This window comes from Marmota monax, unplaced genomic scaffold (assembly GCF_021218885.2).
Source record: "Marmota monax isolate L192 unplaced genomic scaffold, Marmota_monax_Labrador192_F-V1.1 WCK01_AAM20220418_F8-fsc00039, whole genome shotgun sequence".
Lineage (NCBI taxonomy): Eukaryota > Metazoa > Chordata > Mammalia > Rodentia > Sciuridae > Marmota > Marmota monax.
The window spans coordinates 5,099,753-5,127,014 of record NW_026693602.1 but is presented as its reverse complement, the minus strand read 5'-3'; the positions used below and the strand labels follow the sequence as shown (position 1 = coordinate 5,127,014).

Here is a 27,262-nt window from a genome sequence, read left to right as displayed (position 1 = left end):
CCTTTCTTCTGCAGAAGGAGGAGTGATGAGATCAAGGACTGGGCAATGGAAGGAGCCAGCAGAGCAGTTATGTCCTCTTCCAGGTGAGGCCTAACTGAGTCTCAGGTCGCCTGACCCAACTCCCTGAGGTTAACTGCTTTGGGGTCCTGGTGACTCAGCCAAGAGGGAAGCACCGTTTTGACTCTTTCTGTCGTTGGCTTTTGTGTTTTGGGAATAGTGGAGGGGATGGTTTAGGAATGTAGATTGTGATTGGGCAGGAATCAGTTCCTGGGTTCTTCACCCCAAATGCCTCATAAGACTGCCAAAATCTCTTGCAACGTCTAACCATTTTTTTTTTTACATTTTCCTTAAGCCATAAGTTGAAGCTTTTTAGCTTTCAGATAAGTTTCCTTGACACTTACGTATTCACTTCTAGTGCTGTGGCTAATGGTTCAAGATTCATGAGTATTTGGGGACTCAGCTACTTCTTTCTCCTCCTGCTCTCCTCCTCAGATCTTTCTGCAAAGCTTTGAAAATGGAAAAGGCTGAAGAGTATTTTTAAACAATTTGTAAAGTTTTTTAGTAATTTAGATATGACAATAACATTGCTTTTGCAATAAAAGAAAGACAAAGGCGGATGATTGTATATTTTGTTTAATACTTGCATTGTTTCTATAGCGCAATTATAGCAATCTTTAAATTTACTTTTCATTACAAATATTTGTCAAGTTTTGTTTCAGAAACATTTTTCCTACTCTCTTGCACATGCACCCAGACACGCTACAAAAAATTCATTCATAACACAGTAAGGGCAAACATTACTCATGTAAACATCTTCCATTAATTTCCCATAATTTAAAAAAATCATAGAATTATAGATATTGAATAAGGCTCATAGATTTAGTTCAAATTCCACAAAAGACCAAAGATGCTTCTTAACTGAGATGGGGTTGACTTTTGGTTGCGGCGAATGCCGGGAAGCATCCCCCTGGCTTCCACTCCTTAAACATACCTCACAACCTAAAAAATGCATTTTTAGGAGAAAAAGAGAACAGAGAGGAAAAACTTTTAAAGTAGGGAGCTCAGAATCATGGAAATAACTTTCTTATACCATAAGCAGGCATTTATGTCATCCCTGTCATTTCTCCATACAGCAATCAAGATTAAGTAGAGTAACCCCAAAATGTAACCAAGTAGATCTGTTAGGAGACATTGGCATGTGTGTTCATATTGCTAGTATACACAGTGAAAATTTGTCATATTTATATTTCATTATATCCAGGACCAAAATGAACAAGAACAAAACAACCCACTCAAGTCCAATGTCACTATAAAGGATTTTTTTTCCCCCCCCCAGTAACTCAAGAGTCAGGGGGCTGGGAGGTATGCCTAGGGATGGGAGTGGTCTTGATATTTGGATGACTTCTAACAACTGTGAGTAAAGTCACAGCAGAGGAAGCAAGGATTCCCGTTATCCGAGGACGTCTCTCTCTCTGGTTGGAAGTTTGGTGCTGGGGTGCATAGTCTTCCAGAGCTGAGACAGGGAATGGGCTGTGCTGAGAAATGCGCCCCTGGCCGGCGGCTGCCTTCCCCTCCCTCCCTGGGAGGTGGAGGTCAGAAGGCAGGGATCGCTGGCAAAACCGTGAAGTCCCACCCTGGGGTCTGAGCCCCAACTCCACTGAGGGCAGCCTCCCTGACATTGTGACTAGGCAGTAGGGGTGGCGGTTGGTGGCCGGGCTTCACCCGGCCAGGTCTGGCTTCTGATTCTGCTGCCCTGCAAAGAAATTGTGCTCCAGATACTGCCCCGGGTTGGCTCCCGGGCCCCTAGTGAGTCACTGAAAGGCGGACACACCTTCATTAGCACCAAACTAACCACCAGGAAGCGGCGGAGGCACTGGCGAAGCCTACGGGGCTCTCTCCGGACAGACCGACAGACGGACAGACCGACAGGAGGCTGCCTCGGTCAGAGTCGTGCGTAGGCTTTTTGATTTTTAAAAATCAAAATTGATCTGCATTATATCTCAATAGACTCAGATAATTCTCACCAAAATTTTTTGTAATGTGTTTAAATAGCACTGGAATAATTCAACTTCATTTAAATATATTCATTCTACCATGAAAATATTTCATACAAACATCTATTTACATACAAACACATTAAAATTTGTGAAAAGGGTTTCCACCCCTGTGGTTGTATGGCTTGAAATCGTTTCATTGCTTTGAATATGTACGCACACATTTGGCAAAAGAAAAAAAAATTTAATTTAGAATTAAAAAAAACAAACAAACAAAAAACAACCCAAAACCTGACACCAAACCTCCAAATTCCTCAAGGAAAGATCCAAGAAAAGAAACAATCTATTGAGGTACCTCAAGAACATGTAAATTTAATATATTTTGTGAACCTTTGATCTGTGGCAAATTAACATTACAACTATCCATCTTGCAACATAGTTTTGCTTGTTTTTCTACAACAAAAGATGTCTGGATTCTAAATCACTACTCTTAAGACAGAACTTGAGGCAAGGGTTTGAAAACAAAACAGAGAACTCTGTCTTCTTGGAGGATTTTAAATGCATTTTGCACTGAGTGATTTAATTTTTTACATATTAAATGAAAATTACTAAAAGTGCCACATACTGTCTCACTAAGACAACCCTTTACTTCACTGTTCACAATTAATGCAATTTTATTTTTTCCCAGTGCTGGGGATAAAACTCAGGGCCTCAGACTTCCTAGGCACATGCTGTGCCACTGAGCTAGTCCCCAGCCCAGTGAAATCTTCTTTTGTTACAATTAAATGTTGCAAATGGTTATATTTGGCCTTGTTGGCTACTTCAGGTTGTTCATGATGAGGAAATAGTTTTTCAAGTTTGATCAACCTACAGGGCAAAGAGGTTGAACTCTATTCCCAGATAGGTCCAAAGAGATCTTGAAAAACGAGTTCCCTTCTCAGGTGCTCAGGAAGACCAGGGGTGAAGCTGGTTAAAATCAGAATAGGTACTACAAAGCTCAAGTCCTCCTCAGCGGTCACTGTTAATTTCACCATTCCTTTGTGTCAGAAATTCAATCCTCCCTGTTGCTCTTGTTAGTCCACACAAATGCCAATTTGGGGACATGCTCTTACAGATTAGTTCCTATTCCTAACTCTAACACAAGATAATATTCATAATAGAAAAGATGCTAAGGCAAGGTCTAGTCATGCAGGGATTGGCTTGAGAGCTCCGAGTGAATCCCCTTGACCCCAGGGTGTCATGCACACACAGGTGCTGGCTGTTTTGGGACAGCACAAGTCCTTATTCTGCACCATATGTGGGAGATACTATGCTAAGGCCACTTGATTCAGTTGCTTCCTGACTATGTTCTTTTGTAAAGGATGTAAAGCAGAAAAATACATTCTGAAGCTTTTCCACTTTGGTTCAACCAAGTAACAAACCCCTACCTCCTCAACAGTGAATTCTTCATGGAAACCCCACCCCATCAACTTCTTTACCTACCTACCAACACAGTGAATCTCCACCCCCTGAGTGCCAACTGTGACAGTCAGAAGTTTGGGAGAGAGAGAGAGAGAAGGAGAGGGAGGGAGGGAGGGAGGGAGGGAGGGGGAGAGAGAGAGAGAGAGAGAGAGAGAGAGAGAGAGAGAGAGAGAGGACTAGTAAGAGAGGAGAGGCTCTCTGCATGGAGAAAGAGATGGGCTGGCGCTATCATTCCACACTGAAGCCCAGGCAGTTCTCATGCACGGAGAGAGAAGAGGAAAGAGACACAAGAGCTAGAAGACAGGTGAGTATGAGAAGAGGGAGAAAGACACAGAGAGATTTCCTCTGATTTGTTGCAAGGTCACAGACAACCGCTAGATTTTAAACCCAGACTGTGAGCATTCACTGATGTGGAGAATTGATTATCTGGTTAATCAATTAACTTACAACTCTCCAATCCCATTTATCCAAAAAATATATATTTAAAAAAAATCCCATTTGAATGGGATAAGAATAGCCCTTTAGAATAGAAATGATACCCCACTGAAACCACCCTCAGGCCCACCCATCCTCAGGCACGAAATGACTGAGCCAGCTGTGAGGAGGCGTGACCTGCATTCTCCCCTCCAGCCCAGGTTTCACTGCCCAAGGTCATGACGGGGTGGATGAAAGCCATCTTTCTCCTGAAGACAGTCACTCACTTTGGGACACATTTAAATTAAAGCACCTATCAAATACAGATCCAGAGCCTTCGCCCACCTGTCACAGTTCACAGACCAGTCTCTTTCTACAGAATAGAAGCAATCCTATCCTGGTGCCTTTCATCTAAAAACTCTATTGGGAGATCTTTCTGGAAGCCTGACAACTTCCTCTCCTGTGGGAACTGGCAGCTCAAGCTCATAAACAGGGATCCAACTGGATTCTCCGGAAACCACTGCCATCTAGCTGCAGAGGAGGCAGCTGGATGTTCCAGGAAGCCTGTCCTTGCAAAGAGAAGAGCAGCCCTGTCATTCACTGTCCTGAGGGTTGAACCCTGAGCCCAGAGGCCGCCTCAACCAAAAATCGGGAGCAGCCCCGAATCAAGCACTTTTGTCAAAGGCTTGGTGAGAACGACGTGTCACTGACAACCAACAGGGAACTTCCTCTGCTGGGTTCCTCACTCTCTCCCACTCCCAGCAAGCATCTCTCATCAGTTGGAGCTCTCTGCACAACTTGGAAGGCATTAGCTTTCAAGACCAAACCGACAGAGGTGACAGGTGGCACAGTTGACAGCTGCAGACTGGCACAACTGCTGCTCCCAGGCCTTCCAGCCACCTCATCTGTCCAGGCGGCTAAAGAAGACAGAGCCATGGCATGTGATGAGGGGGCTTATCAAAAATGACAGCTCTCAGAATTCACTCAGAGCAACCCCAGTTATGTTACAGATCTAATATGCTAAACTAAAAAACAGGGTTTTTTTCCTTATTTCTGAAGTGGTGATTATACATGGCTTGTGAAATGGCTGAAATGCTATCAATAATGCTTTTAAAGTATGCAGGTGTGAACTCTTAGCTTACAGGTAAGTGCTTTGAAATTACAACGAGGAAGAGTTTTAGCATTAAGGTTTGATTTGTACCTAGTGATCAGTATGTCTGCTTTCATAGTACTGATTTAAAATAAATTTTTGAATTCTGCATTAGAACTCAAGTTTTCTGTTTGACTTCTGAATTCAATGCACTGGGCACCACAAGCTAGGCTGTGCTAGGTTATGTACATGTAATGTGTACCCAGGGAGAAAAAAGAGTCGCTAGCACTATTGAAGATATTGCAAAATTGCCACAGTTACTGCTTGGAAATAACTAATTTTCCTCTCTTCTTTCTTAAGGTATATATTACAACTCTTCCATAACTTAATGCAAACAAAGCAAATTCATTTCTTCTCACATCGGAAAGCAAAGATATCTTTGTTTACATGCGAGAATAATAATTCTATAGTAATATCCTGGCCTTAGGAGCCAGTACTTATATTAGGGCATAATAATGAAATAATGATATAGAAAGAACCAGAGAGACGTACACATTGCCACGGATGCAGAATCCATGTGGAAGTTTCTCCTGTGAAGGGCATCTACGATAGGAAATGAGAAGAGTAACTCAAGTGGGCTTCTGTTCACTAGGAAAAAAAAAACAAAGCCATTCTATTGCAAGATACAGATCAAAGGTTAAAAGGCAAATTATCCTACATTGAGAGAATAAAGATGTCGTCGTCGTTCTCTACTCCAGCACGGCACAAAGACAAGTGCAACGACACAGTCTGCTTTGGCCGTAGGAAAAACATCATGGAAAACCCCCGACAAAAAAATGACTGAAAAAAAAAACCCCTTTCCCTTTTTCAGTCTAATCATTTGGCATCTCTGAACGTGGTACAGATTTAGACTTGAACCACCAAAGTACATGGTGCTGTCTGTGTCAGCGCTCGGCAAGACCTCTCAGTAAGACGTTGTTGCAAGGCTAGCTAATTTTAAATCTGGTATGAGTAATACAGTCAAACCTAGTTAGTATGCGAGAAAGTCGTTGCTAACGCAGGGTGAGAGGATGTGATGTCACAGCATGAGCAGTCCCTGGTTGTCCCATTGTTGGATAAACGTAGTGCATAGATCCAAGTTTCTATTCCAGGTCTCTGGACTCCGGAGCCAGGCCTTTCACTTTTGCTGGGTGGCCTGGAAGGCCTTCAGCTCCACCTGGTACCACTCGGGGGCTTCAGGCCCGCTCTTTCCAGGAGGGCTGTGGTCATAGCCGTAGGCAACCGTGAGCTCCTCGTCGGCCTCCACTGCTCGCAGGGTGCGGATGCATTTGATGGGCCCGAAGCGGGGGTGGACAAACCTAGACATCAAGATGCACACGGTCATGCCAGGGCCAGACCTGGGAGGGAGAGGCAAAGGCCAGCGAGGGGCCAGCGCAGATGAGCCCATGTGCTCTTGCCTGGGCACCGCTGGAGGGCACTGGAGGTGCACGCACAGGTCAGCCAGCTTCTGCTTCACCTGGGCGCTCATTAGACTAGAGCATCTCAGCCATGCCTAGACATAGGTGGGAATGTGCATTTAACAACACCTGGAGATTCACTGGCATATTCAAGTTTGAAAAGCACTGCTTTATCTTCCGTTTTGAGCATATTGGGCGCTCTATTTTTTTTGGGGGGGGTACCAGAGATGGAACCCAGGGATGCTTAACTACTGAGCCACATTCCCCATCCTTTTTATTTTGAAACAGGGTCTTATTTAGTTGCTTAGGGCCTCGCTAAGTTGCTGAGGCCGATCTTGAACTTGTGACCCTCCTGTCTCAGCCTCTTGAGTCGCTGGGTTACAGGTATGTGCCACTGCACTGGGCAATGGCACTCTGTATTTCTTAAGCAACAATCAGGGTCAACAACAAAAACCTGTCCTTAATGAAAAGTGAGATCCCGTGCAGCTTCCCACAGTTCAGCTCACTGCCTGGTAGCATCAGGCTCCTTGGCTATTTCTCAAGCAGAAAGAAGGCTTGATCAGATTGCTTTTTTGGAATTGTAAGGACAGCCTTGTGGCTTTTCAAAAGCAAAAAAAAAAAAAAAAAAAAAAAAAAACCCACTTGTATTGCACCCTATCCATAGAGAGGAAGTATTACTTTCTAGCATAAGAGTAGATGAAGATTTCTTCCCAAGAGGGAAGTCTAGAGCTTTTTGCCTACCTGCTTCTTCCATATTTCCCTTGGTGGGAAGCATCCTGTGAAGGGAACAATATCTCCTCCTAGTAAAATCCTCTCAGAACCAGAAGTGGAGTTAACATTCTATAATCACTTGCCACAGGTTCCCACCACTGTTCACCTGCCCAGCGCCCTACATAACAGGTGCATAAATAAGTAATGGACTTAGCTCCCCTGACAGTTGCTGAAAGGGATCTAAGACCAACAGGCCAGAGAGCAATCTACTTTATTTTTATATGCATTTGGCCAACTCAATCTCATTCACTTATAGTCATATGTTAAACAAAGGGCCCTGAGTTGGGGTGCATATGATAGTTTGGCTGACTCCCTCTGTTGGTGGTGGAGATAGGAGCATCTGAGGTTTTGGGCTATCTTCCATGTGGTATAAAAAGGAGCAACCTATACCTCACACCAAAGAGGACTCCATGTCCACCAGAACTAACACCAGAGTCTCCTGACCCCAGGTTAAATGTCCCTTTTATGAAACATCTCTTTTATGATAAAATACTATTTCACCAAAGGGATACTTAACTTGGGGTCAAAAGACTCTGTTGTTAGTCCTGGGTCCACACATATTACTGGGTCTTCTTGGAAACTCCACCTTGTATTTCTCTCTCTCTCTTTTTTTTTTTTTTTTTTTTTTTGGTGGTGGTGCTGGGGATTGAACCCAGGGCCTTGTGCATGTTAGGCAAGCACTCTATCAGCCCCTCCACCTTGTATTTCTGAATCCCACTTTCTTAACCTATAAAATCATAATGATACTAGTAAGACTTACCCTATGGGGTCATCATGGTGACAAAATGGGGTCACACACAGAAAGCACCCCACACAATTCCTGGTACAATAGAGGACTTGACTAATATTAGTTACTGTGTGTGTGTGTTTGAGCATGCCTATGTGTGAACTTGTGTGTGAATGTGCGTGTGTGTGAGCATGTGTAAGCATGCAAGCACTCAGTAGTATCAGATTGTGTCCATCACAAAGGAGATGCCTACACCAGGGATTGAGGAATTCCTTGTTAAAAAATCACAACTTTGTAAATTAAAATGTTCATCATAATTTCCATCATGTTCTTTCAGGATGAAGAAAAAAACTGCACTCCTGAAATAGAGCTCTGATCAATCTTCTGACCCACTGATAAAATCCTGGGTTGCCTTTTCCGGGCCTACAGGGTTTCTATGATCCTCTTGTATTTCCATTTTCTTGCTCATCATCATTGTTTTCAGAGTAGATAATGGGCAGATTGAAAAGAAGGAACTTATTTCAGTTTTGATCCTTGGAGAGGGCATTCCTAACCCCTGGGCCTTCCTGATCTGCATTTCCTGGTCTGAAATCTGGAAAGTAATACCAGTGGGCTCTTGAATTCCTGGGCTGATCAAATGAGATAATGCATGAAAAGCACCCAGAGTGAGGATTGGGGTGTGGCTCAATGATAAAGTATGTGCTTAGCTTGTGTGAGTCCCTGGGTGTGATCCCCAGCACCATCACCACCAAAAAAAAAAAAAAAAGTACCCAGAGTAGTTACTGACCATTTTCAGCTGCATGATTGGCCATCAACCCAAACCTCTGTGCTAAGCAGTTTGACCCCTGTCCACATGTTACCTACATTTACAGCTAGGAAAGATCTTGTCTGTGTCAATTTGACATTTTGTGCCTGGTTACATTTAAAACAGCTTAGGAAAGTGTTGTTTTACTTATATTAAAGTGTATGTAACAATACCAGTGTTGGGAAATAAATGAATGCCATGAATTGCAATCTGAATGTTATATTTGATTAGTATTCAAGTAGTCCTCCCCTGACCCCAAATAACTAAGGTTTGATCACACTGAGTTTGCAAACAATCAACCAACCAACAACCAAAGCAAAACCTGCAGAATGGGTTGGGGATGTGGCTCAGTGGTGGAGAGTTTGCCTAACAGGTATGAAGCCCTGAATTCCATCCCAAGTATCAAAAAAAAAAAAAAAAAAAAAAAAAAAAAAAAGCCCTTCTGAGTAAAGAGACTTGCATTTTTGCATTTGCACCAATGGAACTTTCTCTTGTCTCCTGTACTCTCTTCCTTTTAGTGAGAAAAATCATGTCCTTGCAATAGAATCATAGAGCTAGTTTGTTTTAAAGGAGTGGTCTCAGTGGCATTTATGATGGTTAGTTCCCATGCTTTAGGGGCCTTGTTGTTTCACTGTGTGCAGCTTGGGTTGATGCTTTGGCTAATGCACTGGCCATGAAAGCCTTGCTGTTAATAACAGTGTCAGTTTCATTTCACTTGACACATGTCCTTTGCCATTTCTGCCGCTCTTTGAACAGAAGTTGTAGCTCCAGTGCTTGTTATTGGCTGCCAAAGAGAGCAGATTACTGCCAGAATGATTTTTTAAGCCATCTCAGGGATGCAAGAGGAGACATTCCTGAGGAACCTTCAACTCTTGGCAATTTCCCTGCACATGAACTGCCTACGATCTGCTCTTGCTTATGCTAATAACCTGGGTGACCTGAGGAGCTGCAGTTATAATAAAGCAGAAAAGGTCATGTGCAGCTCACTGGCTCCCAGGAAAAGTTGGCAGGCTCAGGCCAAGCTCAGGAGGCAACAGAGAAGACCAGATGTATCCTTCAGAGAACAGTCAGAGATGCTTGGCTTTGGGAAGAGGACATTTGGGGGCTTGTGAAAGCTGCTAAAATATTTGCAGCGCTATCATGTAGAAGAGAGATTGACAGATTACACAGGAAAGAGACAATTAGGACGGAGGGCTGAATATTACAGGAAAACCCATTTAGGCTCAATAAAAGAAACCTGCTAGTTCTCAGAACCCAAAGGCAAATTTCATGCTGTCTCTTTCAATTGCCTTTGTGGATAACAGTAAGCTCCCCACCAACGGAGGTTTCCAAGAAGAGAGTCAACGAGCAGATGGAAGGGCAGGCTTGAACACCAAGGGGGACAGGGGTATTTGATTTTTTAAAATACAGCTTTGTTAATATATAATTCACGCACCATAAGATTCACCCTTTTAAAGTAGTCAATTCTGCGGTATTTAAATATTCACAAACTTGTGAATCGATCACCATCGTCTAATTTTGGAAATTTAATTGCCCTCAAATGACACCCCACTCCCATTAGCAGTCACTCCTTAGGTGACCTCCCAGCCCCAGGCAGCCACTAGTCTACTTTCTCTCTCCATGGATTTCCCCCTTTGGACATTTCATACAAATGGAATCACCCAATATGTGGCCTTGGTGACCTGATTCTCCCATTCGGCGTAGTGCAGCTAACTCTCACCACACTGTGGCGGGTGTCAGTGCTTCATGCCTTTTTATTATCATAATTGGGGCTCTGATTTTATGGTGCTCTTCTATGAAACTTCATGCCCTTGGCGTAGGATTTTATTTCTCTCTTCCTTTCACATCATAAAAAGGGTTTCCTAACTTTCTCAATTGTACAGAGTAATTTCAGATAATCCTAAATTTTTTATTTTGTGGTTTTTTGCATTGCTGGGGCTCAAATCCAGGGCCTTATGCATGCTAGGCAGGTGCTCCATCACTGAGCTACACCCCCAGCCCCAAGTGAGAAAACTGAAGGACAAAAGGGCAGTAATAAAACAACCACTAAGTACCCTCTTCCTGTGGCATGTCCTACTGTGGGAAGCACTTGTCTATCTCTTGGCTTGCCAAGGCCTCAGTGTGGGGATGTCTGGATTTTTGCTTGTTTGTTCTTTTTAGATACAAATAACAGTAGAATGCATTTTGACATAGTTTACATACATGGAGTGTAACTTCCCATTCTTGTAATTGTACATGATGTGGAGTTACACTGGTGGTGTGTTCATATATGAACATAGAAAAGTTATGTCTGATGCATTCTGCTGTCTTTCCTATTCCCATCCCCTCCCTTCCCTTCATTCCCCTTTGTCTAATCTAATGGGGATGTTCAGATTTTGAGTTTCAAGTCATAACACAGGCCTGTGGCACAGGCCCTTTGGTTATTCTGATGGGGCATCTTTCATCTGAAATTTAGGGATACTTCCCAAAGGTGCTCCTCAGTCCCAGGGCCCCTGGCATAGATGCATCCAGCAGCTCAGGGCCCCACTTACATATCGTAGATGCAGTTTGGAGTGAAGGAGTGGTTCGCCTTGTGTCCCAAGGAGGCACAGTACTTGGATACGTGGTTGTAGGGTTCAGGCACATCAATGACTGTGTCCTCATCGAGGGAGAGGGTGTTTCCATTAAGGGCCCAGTCCCTGCTGTCGACCTGCAGGGAACAAAACAGTGGGCATTGGAGTGTGCCTATCTCTCAAAACTCATAAGATGCCAGAGATATTAACTCATTTCTCCTTAAACTTCATAATTTGAGTATTATAGATGTGGAAAAACAAACACAAAACCCAAGACATCTCTCCACACATGGATGGTACAAGCAGACAACTCAATTTACTTTTCATTGATTTTCCCCCCTCATTTTATATAGAAAAATTGAGTTCCCTTCCTTGTAAAGACACACAAAAATCTAACTGGATAACTTGAATTAAAAGTAGATGAAAGCTGAAGTGGTGGTGCATGCCTATAATCCCAGCAATTCAGGAGGCCGAAGCAGGAGGATCACGACTTCAAAGCCAGCCTCAAGCAACCTAGCAAGGCCTTAAGCAACTCAGTGAGACCCTGTCTCTAAATAAAATATAAAAAAGGGGCTGGGGATGTGGTTCAGTGGTTAAGTGCCCTGCGTTCATCTCCCAGTTCTGGGGGCTGGGCGGGTGGGGAGAAGATGAAGACGAGGCAAATAAATATATGAATAAATAAATAAAATAGGAACATCAAATGGATGTTCATGTATGAACATAGGCTAGTTATGTCTGATGCATTCCCATCCCACCTCCTTTCCCTGGGAGAAGTGGGTGGTGATGTAGCTCAGTGGTAGAGCACTTGCTTAGCAGGTGCAGGGCCCTAGGTCCCATCCCCAAGAGATCTCATCATGTATATGCAAATATTCCAAAATCGGAGAAAATCCCAAACCCCAGACATTTATGGTCCCAAACATTTCAGATAGGGAACCCTCAACCTGAAAGTTTCGTTTTCCTGAAGCCACTGTTCATATGCTGAACTTCTTGGGCTTCTGGAGTGCCTTCAGAGGTCACAGGGACCCTGCTCCGTTGGAGTGCACTGTCCCTTGGCTGGTGCACCAGCTCTGCATGTGTGAGCATCTCATGGTATTTTGTTCTTTATTGTTTGGCAGGGATGAGTAAAAAAAGTGGAGATAGGAATGTGAAACATTCACCGTAAGCTTCAGTTCCACTCAGTAAAACTGAATCAGGGATGGAAGTCACTCACTGGGCAGAAGGCTTCAAATTTTGCCCTTAAGCAAACTCTTAGAGGTTAGCTGAGAAGTGAAGAAAACAAAACAAAACAAAGCAAAACAAAAAAACCCCAGAACATACGTCAAATATGTCAAAGTTTGTGTCTCAAAGGGAAGAGGTGATTCAACTGAAACGTTCTATCAGCACCTAGAACTCTTCCCAGCAAGACACAGGCTGCATATAGCTTTTGCACTACCAGGAGAAGGGGCTTTCCTAGAGGGCACCCTGCCCAAGGTCATGAATCAATTACTGACAGAATCTGACTGGATCTCAATTTTCCAGACATTGGGTATGTCTTGTACAAAGCAGTTACTGTCTCAGGGACGGCACTGCCCCCTTTCTATGAATTAGCTGTGGAACTTTAAAGGGACCCTGTTTGAAACAAATGCTTTAACCAATCCCACAGCTTGTCACCTCTCCCCACTCACCTCTTGGTGTGTGATTCGGACTCCATTATAAAAAGACATAACAGTATTCGGTCCCACTGCTACCTTGGAAAATAGTCCTTCTCCGGCACTGGAAATGAGAGATTCAGCAACATAAACCCTACATGGGGGAAAATTAAAAATGTATATGTCACTCTTTACGTCAACCACCAAATTATCAATATGGCTACTGGATCCAAAATATCAGTTCCTAATAACCAAACGAAGAAGAAAAGAAGGAAGAAAATGTTAAACCACAACATTTTAACATCAGAAAAAGAAGAAATAGCAGTATAAAGCTACCCAGGACTTGCTATAGCAGCGATTTTCTTTTGGTGGATGGTGAATGACAATTTTGAGTCTGATTGTACAAGTCAATCAGTCTCCAAAGTTAGTTAAAACTATACCCAAGTTTGTCAATGTCAGTGATGAACCCAGCCTAATTCCATTTTAAGATTGGGAGCCATCTCATCACAAAGTCATGAAAAGTTAATTTCTGTTTTACTATAAATTACTGAGATTTCTAAACTTGTTTGGAATTCCTGCCCATGCTCTGAACTCACCCATGTCTGGCTCTTCTTGACCAGATAACAACCCTCTCTAAAACCTTAGTGGCACCTCATAAATTCTGATGTTGGGATCTGAAATTACTCCCTACCTTGAAATATCATGCCATGTAGATCATTAACCTACTATCTGCCTTTGTATTATGCTTGACAAAATCCTGTTTTTTTCCACCCCCCTTTGAAACTTTTTGTGCTATAAAACCTTTTTCCTGGAGAGCTGGGGGGCTGATCTCTAGCTCAGAGTGGGGAGAGACAGTCCTGGCCAGCTTTATTTGTATAAACAACATAAGCTTGCTTTAATTTGATTTAACATTGGAGTTGGTGATCTTTTCTTTGCACCGTGGTTCAACAGTCAGGAGGGGAACACTGTTTCAGTTAAACCCCAAGATGAATCTTCTACATGGAGGAGTGACAGTTAATAGGAATAATTACTTCCCCCTTCTTTTTTGTGTTGCTGGGGATTGAATCCAGGGCCTTGTGCTTTTGAGACAAGCACTCTACCTACCAACTGATCCATATCCCCAGCCCTCCAACAAGTACTTCCCAACAAAGTGGTTTGTCCAGACACTGGCTAACAAAAGCCCAAGGATCAAATCTGGCTGCTGCTCATTTTTGTAAATAAAGTTTTATTGGAGCACAGCCACCCGTATAGGCTTGGTATCTTCCTAACTGCTGTAGCTCTACTAAGGCAGAGCTGAGTACTTGCAATGAAGCTCACCGGCCTACAAAGCCTAAGTATTTACTATGTGGCCTTTTGTAGAAACGGGTTGCCAATCACTGGTTTATAAGAAGCAAAGACAGCATTCTGCCATAGAACTCTCTGTGTGTGTGTGTGTGTGTTAGTTACTGGGAATGAAACTCCAGGGTCCTCTACTATGGAGCTATATCCCTACCACTTTTTTTTTTCCCCACAATGCCTTTATTTTGTTTATTTGTTTTTATGTGGTGCTGAGGACTGAACCCAGTACCTCCCACATGCTAGGCAAGCACTCTACCACTGAGCTACAGCCCCAGCCCCTTCCCGCTTTTTATTGATATTTTAAGACAGGATCTCACTAAGAGGCTGGCTTCAAATTTGTAGTCCTCCTGCCTCAGCCTCCTGAGTCACTGGGATTACCAGTGTGCACCATTATGTCCAGTTGGATTTGAATTTTAAAACAGAATATATGTTCCATCAACAACTCTTTCAGTTCTTTGGACACCATGATGGAATGATGCTGCAAGGATTGGTCATTTGTAATTTTTGTTACATGGAATTTGTGTTTATTTCATGGACTGAATAACAGCTTTCAATTCTACTCTGTGATAGGAGTATACATCCTGCCACTTTACCAGGTGACCTCGAGGGGTCTCCCCAGTGGTGGATCACACATGTCCGCCCTGCTGACTTAGTACTTGGCTATATTCTGCTTTGTTAGCAGAATGGACAGAAGCGACTGCATGCTGGGTCTCAGGTGGAATAGCCCTGGAAGAGTTCTGCCAGCCTCCTCCAGCATTTCCATGAGAAGAACATGCCCCGGGGGCTGTACTCCTGTAGTCCAAGTCTTGGAATGAAGACGCACGAAACAGACCTGAACCCAACTTGAAGCCTGGAGTCCAGCCTAGTCCAGCTGAACTAGTTGATCTGGGTCCAAAGGGGCTGAACCTCAGCCAACCTGCAGAACCGTGTCACATAAAATGTTTGCTTTTGAAAACTGCTCATTGTTTTGAGGGTGTCATGAAGAATCACCCCAACAATAATAAGACTGATATATACAGTTACGGTGCTGTGTTGTTTTAGGGCCAACAGAGACACAACTGTCTTCTTTGTAACTGGGCCAGAGCCTCTTGTCAAAAAGAGGCCATTCATTGCTTGTGACATTGCAGGGTCAGCCCTGTCAGCTAAGTCAGAGACCGAATCAGAGCGAGGCAGACAGAAAACCAACCTCAGAGGTGTCCTTGCTCAGAAACACCAGCTGCTAGGGAATAAGGATCCCAAGCAGGGTATCAGCAAAAGCCACCCGAGAATGGAGGGTACAGTGCAGCCACCCTCAAGGATAACATGTGAAGTGGAACAGAACTTGACACTTGGAGTGAGCTTGTAGAACCAGAGACTTGTCATTTACAAGCTGGAATGTTTTTATGCTTTATATGTTCAGTTTCCAAACTTTCCTTGATGATTGAATAAATTGCCTTGCGCTCCGGACCTGGGCTGGGCTAAGAAAAGGAATGTTCTGGGGGTGAAGGCTAGGGCTTTAAAGAACGTGAAATGCTCCCCTGGAGGACTGCATGAGTGTGCAGCAGAAACCTTGACACCAGAGCTCTAAGAAAGGGGGCCCTTGGGCAGGGCGGAGCCACCTGGCCTATGGCTCTGATCACCTGGAGCTTCCATGCCAGGAAACATGGGAGCCCTGCTCTGCGCTTGATAAGTGTAGAAACCCTCTCTAGGGAGAGATTCTGTATAAGATTAAAAACACTCATCCTCAGAATATGTAAACATTTATTTGGAAGGTTTGCAAAGGACAAGGGACACTCTCATGAGGGGCTTTGACAGAACAGAAGGAGCCCAGCTTCAGCAGAGCATGAAAGGCATGTGAATTCCCATCACTAGGATTTTTTTTGCACCAAGGATTGAACACAGGGCGCTTAACCACTGACCCACATCCCCAGCCCTTTTTATATTTTTAAATTTATAGACAGGGTCTCACTGAGTTGCTTAGGACCCCTCTAAATTGCTGAGGCTTGCTTTAAACTTGAAATCCTCCTGCCTCAGCCTCCTGAGTCACTGGGATTATAGGCATGCACCATAGCACCTGGCTCACCACTAGGATTTTTAGCTCTACATAAACAGTACAATTAAAACCACAAGGAATTGCAGCACCATACAGATTTAATGCAATTCCAATCAAAATCCCAATGGTATTCCTCATAGAAAAAGCAGTCATGAAATTCATCTGGAAAAATAAGAGACTCAGAATAGCTAAAGCAATCTTAAGCAAGAAGAGTGAAGCAGGCATCACTATACCACACTTTAATCTATACTGCAGAGCAATTGTAACAAAAACAGTATGGTGCTGGCACCGAAATAGACTGGTAGACCAATGGTACAGAATAGAGGACACAGAGACTAACCCACAAAATTACAATTATCTTACATTAGACAAAGGCACCAAAAACATACATTGGAGAAAATACAGCCTCTTCAATAAATGGTGCTGAAAAAAATTGGAAATCCATATGCAACAAAATGAAATTAAGCCCGTATCTCTCACCATTTCTCACAAAACTCAACTCAATGTGGATCAAGGGCCTAGGAATTAAATCAGAAACCCTGCGTATAATAGAAGAAAACGTAGGCCCTAATCTCCATCATGTTGGATTAGGCCCCAACTTCTTTAATAAGACTCCTATAGAGCAAGAATTAAAATAAAAAATCAATAAATGGGATGGATTTAAACTAAAAAGTTTCTTCTCAGCAAAAGAAACAATCAGTGAGGTGAATAGACAGCCTACATCTTGGGAGCAAATTTTTACCCCTCACACATCAGATAGAGCACTAATCTCTAGGATATATAAAGAACTCAAAAAGCTAAACACCAAGAAAACAAATAATCCAATCAATAAATGGGCAAAGGATGTGAACAGACACTTCTCAGAAGATGACATACAATCAATCAGAAGATGACATACAATCAGTCAACAAATACATGAAAAGGTGTTCATCATCACCAGCAATTAGAGAAATGCAAATCAAAACTACTCTAAGATTTCATCTCACTCCAGTCAGAATGGCAGCTATTATGAAGACAAACAACAATAAGTGCTGATGAGGATGTGGGGAAAAGGCACACTCATACATTGCTGGTGGGACGGCAAATTGGTGCAGCCAATATGGAAAGCAGTATGGAGATTCCTTGGAAAACTGGGAATGGAACCACCATTTGACCCAGTGATCCCTCTCCTTGGTCTATACCCAAATGACTTAAAAACAGAATACTACAGGGACACAGCCATATCGATGATTATAGCAGCACAATTCACAATAGATAAACTGTGGAGCCAACCTAGATGTCCTTCAGTAGATGAATGGATTAAAAAAATGTGGCATATATACACAATGGAATGTTACTCAGCAATAAAAGAGAATAGAATCATGGCATTTTCAGGTAAATGGATGGAGTTGGAGAAGATAATGCTAAGTGAAGTTAGCCAATCCTCCAAAACCAAATGCCAAATGTTTTCTCTGATATAAGGACGCTGACTCATAGTGGGGTAGGGAGGGGGAGAATGGGAGGAATAGATGAACTCTAGATAGGGCAGAGGGGTGGGAGGAGAAGGGAGGGGGCATGGGGGTAGGAAAGGTAGTAGAATGAGATGGACATCATTACCCTAAGTACACATATGAAGACATGAATGGTGTGATATACTTTGTGTACAACCATAAGAAAAAAAACAACCCATAAGGAAAAAGTTACCTGTCTGATTCATAAGGATCTGGAAGGAGAGCATTGGTTGAAATGCAAGATGAAGTCGACTTATCAAAGTGGTACACGGAGCCTAAAAAGCAAAAACAAACAAGCCAACTGTCAGTGCAGGTAGAGGGTTGGGGAAGAGCATTTAAAACATTTACTTCTATCCAAGGCACAAGAAAGAGCTAAACAACCACAGAGATTATTCTGGTTATACCTTTTCGAATGCAATTTTTCCATTCAAATAGATTTATTCTTCAGTTGTATTTTCAAGTCTTAATGAACAGCCATTAAAAGTGCATCTTAAAAATCCCTATTTTGCGATAGGGATTCAAGAGAATTTTCTTCATTCAAACAATTTAAAAGATACTTGGCTACTTAATAATTGTTTTTTTTTTTTAAATAAAAAATGCTTTGTTGTGGAATTTTCAGATATCTGGTCAGATCAAATTGAATAGTGGTTAAAAATTTTGTCGTGGTTTTCTTCATACCAGACAGTCTGTAAAATCTAACAACTGAGCCCTGGCTGTTGGTTCTTTCACTAAGAATAAACATTCAGTCTCCAGAATTCAGGAGGAGTGCACTCACTGCTTTTGATAAAGCATTAACAAAGTCATCTTATTTCTGTTGAGGTGGTTCAGAACCCAATCAGTAATTTTTTCCAGAAACTAAGATGTGCAACCATTCGAGAATTACCAATGACTCCCTGCAAAGAATAAGCCTCAGAGAATTCTCATCAAGCATAATGGAGACATATGATGTTCTGAAGACTAATAAGTAAAGAAACAAAATTTAGAACCGGGGGGCTTACTGCTGCAAAGTAAATTATTTTAGGCATTGAGACATCACTAATAATCCATTAGGCAGTTCTGCGGTGGTTACCAATGGCTACCAGGTCCTCTATTTTTTTTGTACAACCCAAGCCCAAATAAATGTCTCAAATTAAAAGTTAGAAAACAACCCAAATCAGTCAGGACTAAGTAAGAAATAGGCCATTTAAGTATTTCAAAAAGAGAGAATTTAACTCAGGTAATTAGTTATACTGGAGACAGGAGAACTGAGAAGCCAAGATGGAGTAGGGAGGAGACCGGAAAAGGAAGCCTCCACTCTAAGTTAAGGGGTCTAAGGGGACGTGGTGCACCTGGGGCTCTAGGGCTGGGGTGGCCAGAGTTATGGTGGACTTCCCTGGTGGGAGATGGAATCAGGAGGTGATGGCTAGCCTGCTGCTGCAGATGCTGCTCCACAGAGAGGGAGCTTCCCCAAACCCCCTCCCTGTCTGCCCCAGGGCCAGTAGCCTCCCTGTGGCCAAACCCAGACAGAAGACTGATAACAGAAAAGCCTAGGAAATGCAGAATCCCCTTGCAACAGAAGCAGGTGAGAAAAAATGAGAAATAGATCTGAGAGTAAATCAGTAAGAAACGAACCAGCAGACAATCCATGAAAGGCATTTAGTTCAAAAGAGAGAGAAAAAAAAAAAAAACCACGCAATTTTTTTTAAACCAACCTTGTGTGTGTGTTGTGTTTGTATGTGTGTGTGTGTGTGTGTAGTCCAACCCAGAGCCTCACACATGCTAAGCAAGTACTCTACCACTGAGCGAAATCGCGAAATCCCCAGTCCTAAATCAAACATTTGTGTGAAAATTCTATAAATTTCCATCTCCTTCCTTAGACTAAAGCTTTCAACCCCAGTGTACACTGTGTGCCAGCTACATGTAACACAACACCTCAGGGACGCTGCCGATACAAATGCGTTACATCTGTCCTGTATTCCAGGCTGCAGAACAGCTTCTTCCACTCCCTAGGACACGCAGGACTCCAGGCAAGCACAACACTCCCTTTTCCGTCTCCTTTCCTCCCTAGTTTTCACTGTGACTTGGGATTAGAACACATCACGCACTCAGCAAGCACTGATTATAACAGTGAGCCAGAGAGCGCAGGGCCTGGCCAGGGGAGGGAGTCTCCAGGGAAGGCTGAAGAGTGAGAAGAAAGTCCAGCCAGTGGAGATCCAGAAGCAGTCTGTGGCCACAAAAGCACCAAGAGAAAGGGGGGGGGGGGGACAGGAAGCCAGTGAGGTGGCAGGTGGGGGAGAACTTTATGGAGCAGATGGTCACATGACCCTAGAACATCTACTTCATTGGTTAGTCAGCAAAAATGCCAACTAACAGGAGGGCGGAGGAGAGCCATAGGAACGTGGCAGGACACTAGATCTTGGGTGCCTCAGAGGTGCCCAGGACAACCATGGTTCCTGACGCTCTTCAGTTTAGTGCTTTCCCACAGAGCTGTTTCCTGACCCCTTTGAAGACCATTTCCTTAAAATGCCAGAGGCCTGCCAAAATCTTGCCCACGAATGTGCCCCTTTCTCTTTTAACCTACATGGATTCGAGAAGGGTGTTTGCTATTTGTAACTAGGAAGTATAAGAAAAACAATCATCCCCTTGACAATTATCACTCTCAAAAATCAGTTTTTTATTCATACTAAGAAGAACATAAGAACAACAGTAACTTGCATTATGGTGTTTTATAGTAGGTGCTAACACCCATATTCAAAGTGAAGAAATAGGTTCTGAAAGATAAATAACTTGCTCAGGACCACAGTATGGTGGATGTTAAAACTGAGACTCAAACCAGGTGACTCTTTTTTCATATATATATATTAGTTGTAGTTGGACACAATACCTTTATTTTATTCATTTTTATTATGTGGTGCTGAGGATTGAACCCAGTGCCTTGCATGTGCTAGGCGAGTGCTCTACTGATGCGCCACAACCCAAGCCCCTCAAACCGTGTGACTCTTGCTATCAACAATGTTGTCATTTCTGAAGTGTTAAACTTTGCATCACTGGGCTGGGGAGGTAGCTCCAGGGGAAGATGGGCTGCCTGGCAGGTGCAAGGCACTGGGTTTGAACTCCAGCACCCAAAAGATAAAAATTAAAAACTGGAAATATTGGATCACCAGTTGGGATTCTCCCCTGCCCCAGGTCTCCTGGTTTCAAAACATTATAACATTATCTTTTTTTCAGAACATATCAAGAGCTGAAATACTAGAGTTTGTAGCTCAAAGATTACTGCTTCCCTTTTTAAAAAGAAACTGTTCATCTTGGAATAGTTTTAATTATACAGAAAAGTTGCAAAGATAGCACAGAGAGCTTTCACTGTCTCTCCTAATGTTAACTTCTTACATTACAGGGTACATTTGTCAAAATTAGGAAACCAACATAGATACATTACTAGGAACCAAACTCCAGACTTTATTCAGATTCCACCAGTTTTTCACTAATGTGCTTTTTTTGTTCCAGGATCCAATCCAGAACCTCACATTGCATTTAGACTGCTTCAAAATTTAACTTAAAAAATAAAAATGGAGACATTTAAAGCAACCCAAGTTGGACTTAAATGTAAATGTGAGATTTTCTATTTTTGGAGAACTTTCCTTTGCAGATTCTCCTGCAGATCCCAAATAGCTAAGTATTATTTGGGTCTACTAAGGCATAGGTTTATTACCTTTTTAATTTTTTCTCCTTCAAACCTAACCTAACAGGCATTTATAGTTTCCAAGGCATCAGACTAATTCAAACAACGTTCTTAGGCTGTGCCACCCAAAATGCTAAATTTTGAATTTTTTCTTTGTGTTTCCCAATTTTCTACAATAAATAATTTTATATCCAGAAAAAAATATTTTAGTGTGGTATATTGCACATGCAAAGAAGATCCTCATATGGATTCTCTTGGTTTCACACATATATTGAGTGTGTGCTCCATACAAGATGCTGGGTTCTGGAGAGGGCAGGGGAATGTCACTATGCATTTGTCTTTTCCAGTTAGCGCTCAAGTTGAATCAGCCTTCCAGTATGTACAGGTTCGGAGGTCCATCTGATCTGGTTCTTTTTAATATCATTAAATCATGGTTCTGTGCTTTGGAAATGTAGTCATTTGACATTGATTGGATTACTACTGTCATTTCTTAGCTTCTGCACTGTATTATAGACTCATCTATCTGTGCTTCTTGTCATGTGACTTTTCAGTGACTCCCACTAAAGTGTATGATGTAATTTCTGTTTTTCTTGTATCTGGCTTAGCCTTGTGACTTGTTTTGGCCAGAGAAAACTGGTCACTCTGTCAGTTCCAAGGTGAGGCTTTAGGGGACATCACTGGGATCTGCTTCTGTTGTGACATGTTATGATCCACTGTGAGAAAAATCTTGCTCAAAGTTGCCACTGTCCCTTCAGCCCAGGTCCCATCATTAAGACACACAGTGGCACATGCCTGTAATCCCAGTGACTCGGGAGGTAGAGGCAGGAGGACTGCCAAGTTTGAGGCCAGTCTAAATAACTCAGTGAGATCCTATCTCAAAAAGAAAGAAAAAAAAGAAAAAGCATAAAGCAAATCAAACCTGAACAGAATCCTCCGGCCCAGCCTCGCCCAGCTGTAGCATAGATGGTCAGCAGACCTACATCTGCTGCTGTAAACCATCAGGTTGGTGAAGTGTCTGTTCTGCAGCAAAACTTGACTAAGGCACCATTACAGTGTGCTACTCAGGTCGAGAGACTTCTCTCGGCCTATCACCCATCTGAAGTGCGTTCAACTTACTTCCAGGCATCAGTTCAAAGTGAGGCTTCCCTTCTTCAGTGGCCATGAGCGTGGCCAGTTTTCCTTCGATCATCTCTCCATCAATGAATTTCCCATAAAGCGCAGTCCTCTCGTCAGGGTACACATAGGCTATCTTCTCTCCAGTCATCTCCCCATCCTCGTTGACATCCCCTACAAGGCTGCCTCCATCCTGATAGGAGAAACCAAAACCCAGAAAATATTATATATAGTATTTATCTATAGGGCTCGAGTTCAAGAAATTTCCATTCTGCACTATTAGTAGCAAGAGTGAGAACATGAAACATAGCTCCTCAAGTTAATGTCCCCGTGTGCATGTAACTTCCCAGACCCTTACAAAAACACTGCGGTGATAAACAAACATGTTACATTTGGAACATTAGTTGCAGACATTTAAAACAATGTAACATTACCTCTGGCTAATATCAAGGCAATCCTACCTGCCATTTCTATGATCTACTTAATGTTAGATTTTGGATTTCTAGTCTGTTAAGAAAATCTTTGGTTTAAATGTATCTAAGAATTAATTTTGTGTGCATGGGTAAATATAGATTTGTCTGCATTTTCTAAGAGAGAAACAAAAGGACTTCCAGACACTGCCTTTCTGAGAATCCTATATCATTATCTTTTTTTCTGGTACCAGGAATTGAACCCAGGAACGCTTAACCACTGAGCCACATCTCCAGTCCTTTTTACAATTTATTTAGAGACGGGGGCTGGCTAAGTTGTTTAGGGTCTCGCTAAATTCCTGAGGCTGGCTTTAAACTCATGATCCTCCTGCCTTAGCCTCCCAAACCATTACCCCTAACCTTAACACCAAAGGCAAAGTGAAATCAGATGAACTCAATTCTCTCTCAATCACTTCACACTCTATTTACTGCTTCCTTTTGCCTCCTTCAGTAAGAGGAGCCGGTTTTGCTTCATACCTAAGGATCACTGTGTACTTTAGCATAGAGGCTATGATAGAATTCTGTATCCTACTAGATTCCACGGACGTAGTAGGTAACCCATAAATACTGTTTTAATTGACCTAGGGGTCCAAGAAACAATGCATAATTCAATCCAGTTCCTTCCCCCTCATGCCCTACCCTGAAGGTCCTTATGGTATAACTTTGAAATCTAAGATCTTTACATGTTTGATATAATGTAAATGCCATAACATTGCTAAAAGCTTGGTTATTTTCCCTGGTTCAAGGATCTAGGAATAGCTACTCAAAGTCAGTGATGTGGGTGACTTTTGCTGCTTATTGAGAAACAACAGAAATCAATTACATGGTATATTTGATTTCTATGCCTTGCCACAGTCTAATTGTTCTTTGTGGGAAAAAGTTTATAAATTAAAATGAATCTCAGTGCTCCCATAAGAGGAAAAACACTTGGAAGCATTTTTTCACAGGTAGAAAGTGCACTAGTATTCTATTTATTGCTCTTCCTCCTCCCCAAATTAATTCTTACTAGGCATAAATGAGGACAATACTTTGTGCATAATGCCTTCAGGCTGTCAGTGATGATTACTGAGCCTGGGCTTATGACATGCCCGAACATAAACCACTACCATTACTAGTAATTTAAAATAGAAGTCTTTTTTCCTACTCTTCATACCTTTTCCCTTAAATGCTTTAAACTTCTGGTTTTGGAAGAAGTGAATGTATTTCTCTAGAATGATAAAATAGAATTCTTTTATTTCCCAAAGGAGTTATGCATTTTTATTTTATTTTATTATTTTTGGATACTGGAGATTGAGCTCACAGGCACTCTACTGCTGAGCTACCTCCCAGCCCTTTTTATTTTTTTTTAATTTGAGACGTGGTCTTGCTCAATTGTAAGTTGATCCTATCCACAAGCTGGCCTTGAGCTTGCCATCCTTAGTCACCCAAGTAGCTGGGATAATATTCCAAATAATGTCCAAAGAGTTATGCATTTTTAATCAAGAACTTTGTTTTACAGTTTGAGGGAATTTCTTGAAAGAAATGAACTCTTCTTAGAGTGAGCCTATAAGCACTGCGGGAAGAATAAATTCTTCTTTTCCTGTTTTGATTCCTTCACACAGAAATATCCTTGTCTGCTCTCTGGGGGGTGCTGGGTAGGAAGCTGTGGATTCTGGCCTCTGCTCGCTGGCTCCCCCTGGTGGAGTGAGGAGTCACTCAAGCGATGTAGCAGGCTAGAGGGCAGGTCTGACACCAACACCCATTTCTTCTTTGGGTGGGGAGTATCAAGATAAAGTTTTCTTTCAGGCATCTGCCTTTTTTTTTTCTTTCTCAGGCCCTTATCTGCTGCCTGATTTCCCCTTTCCATTGGAAGCTCCTCGAGGCAGGCCCACAACCCCTGGGCAAACATGCAGCCTTCTAGCCACTGTCGAGAGCTGGCCCATCTGCTCAGTTCCCAGGGGAAGGAGTAGAAGGCCATGGGCCCATACCACACCTCCAACCCAACCCTGCCATAATAAAAACTGACAACTTGACCTCTGACACCTGAGTCTATTTCTTAACTGTTTCAGACTCCAGACAGCAGAGGAGTGTGAGCCACCCCCTCAACTGCCCACAGATACCACACTTAAAACAGGCATTACCAACCACTTCTGAAAGCTAAGAACTCATTAGCCCTTCCTTCCAAAGGCAGCTTCTCTTGGCATTTAATAAGATAATAATTAAGGCTACTTATTAACATGTAGCTGCATTTTTAGTTTTCAAAGTGCAACAACACTGAGAGAGGTGAACGCAGTCCCCCAGCTTAGAGCATCTTTGATCTCACAGCGATTGTAAGTTGATCCTATTCACAAGTTAAATGACAGGCAGTGGGAGAGCCTGGGGATCTCTATTTTGCCTCTCTCTGCCTACGGAGTTCCACTTACTTCTGTGACTTCAAGGTTCACTGTCATTTCAGCACCTCCCCAGCAGTGGGCAGCCAGAGGCTCACCTGGGGCCTCAGGAAGCCCAATCTCAGTCTCCTTAAGGTGGCAAGTGCCTCCCCTCTTCCTGTCCCACTTGCCTTTTTCTAGGTGGTAACTGAAATGACTTATGATCAGTCATGGATCCTACCACGAGGATATGTAAATGCTTTCGTAATAAAAAAAAAAAACTATTAGTTATTGATGGACCTTTACTCATTTATTTGTTTATATGTGGTGCTGAGAATTGAACCCAGTGCCTCACACATGCTAGGCAAGCGTGCTACCACTGAGCCACAACCCCAGCCCCGCTTTTGTAACTCTTAGCAAATGTTTTACACCTTCTTTTCCTAGAGTATATGTTCCTTCCTTCCTTCCAGATGGGTCTTGCTATGATGTCCTGGGTTCAAGCAGTTCTCTTGCCTCAGCTTCCTGAGTTCTTGGGACTACAGGCATGCACTTCCATACTCAGTTTAACTTTTTAAGAACAATAATGTGTAAGTAGATTTAATGGGAGCTATTTTTCTCGTTACATATGTAATAATTTGTTTTTATTAACATTTTTAAATTGTAAGAAGATAGGGTTCAGAGTAAGCATCTGGATATGACAAAATATTAAATAAAATATTCCCTAAGGTTTATTTTCTGAAATATTTTCTGGAAACTCACTAAGAACAGATGGGATATTTGAAATGTGAACAAAAATTAGAACATTAATTCTGAACTAGGGGTTTTGCCATGTCTACTTGCTCTAATAAATTCCAGTTTACTCTCACCAATTACTCAGGCAAGTTAGATTAAATCACCTTAATTCAAGCAATATAAACTATAAAGCGACTTCAAAAGTAGTGACATTGTGAAAGTAAACAATGGTGTAGTAACAAAAAAAAAAAAAAAAGGAAATCTCTGGATTTAATCTTACATATGAGAAAGAAAACACAATAAATAGCAACAATGAAATAGCCTACCACTCTTTCTATATGCCAAAAGGAATTAAAAGCAATGTGTGTGTATATATCTATATATTATCTTTTACTTGGTTAGTGGTATGATAAAATTGATTCATCCCAGTTAATCATTCTTTCCCAAAAACGACTCTAAAAAATGACCAACTCCCAGGACTAAGCCTACGTCAGCAGCGCACAGCATGCCCGGGCCTCCCAGACTCTGGGCTTCAGCGACTGGGCTGCTCGGTTCCGGTTCCGCAGCGCCTCCATTTGGAGCAGAGCGCGCACCCGGCTCTTTCTGTCTTACTGCATCACACCTTCCCACAGGAGCAGACGCAGGCTTACTGGGTAGTAGATCCAGCACACTCCATGGCGAATGTTGTCTTTGTACTGCCCCTTGAAGATCAGGCGCCCGTCCGTGTCGTACTCCTGCGCTGGGCCGTTCAGCTCTCCGTCCACGTAGGTGCCCTGGAGAACGCCGCCGTCCTCGTAAGTGTAGACGCCCTGGCCCTGCAGGGCGTCGTCCACGTAGTACCCCTCCAGGGTGCTGTGAGGGGGAGGACAAAGAGGGACAGTCACACAGACTCAACTCTCCCCAGGACAGAACCCCGCCCGAGGCCCTGATGTCCAGCCCTGTCCAGCCCGACAGGCGCAGGGCACCCTCCTGAACCCTGGTAAAGTGGGTGAGGGGAGGAGGGAGGATGAGATCTAACTCCCATAATCCTTTCTCGGCTGGAGGAAAGAGAAGAAGAAAGCCACAGGTGGAACCGAGGGCAGACCTCACCTAAATATGTTTCTGGGGCTAGAGACCAAGCCACACGGGGCCAGAGAAATTCCGGCATTACCTTTGCCACTTATAAACCACTCACGTTGATCT

The 27,262-nt window shown here is 42.8% G+C and overlaps 1 protein-coding gene across 2 annotated transcripts in view; it reads right to left on the bottom strand.

Moving 5' to 3' along the window:
* Positions 1 to 617: 617 nt before the first annotated feature.
* Setd7 (SET domain containing 7, histone lysine methyltransferase) overlaps positions 618 to 27,262 on the bottom strand; it is a 48,146-nt gene continuing 21,501 nt past the window's right edge. The window contains exons 3-8 of one of the 2 annotated variants that reach the window (XM_046459541.2): positions 26,731 to 26,932; positions 22,534 to 22,723; positions 17,953 to 18,034; positions 12,936 to 13,053; positions 11,251 to 11,408; positions 618 to 6,317 (exon numbers count right to left, since the gene is read on the bottom strand). In XM_046459541.2, coding sequence (XP_046315497.1) covers positions 6,137 to 6,317; positions 11,251 to 11,408; positions 12,936 to 13,053; positions 17,953 to 18,034; positions 22,534 to 22,723; positions 26,731 to 26,932 — 931 coding nt within the window. In that variant the 3' untranslated portion in view covers positions 618 to 6,136. The remainder of the gene's footprint in view (positions 6,318 to 11,250; positions 11,409 to 12,935; positions 13,054 to 17,952; positions 18,035 to 22,533; positions 22,724 to 26,730; positions 26,933 to 27,262) is intronic. The other variant, XM_046459542.1, reaches the window with a different exon arrangement.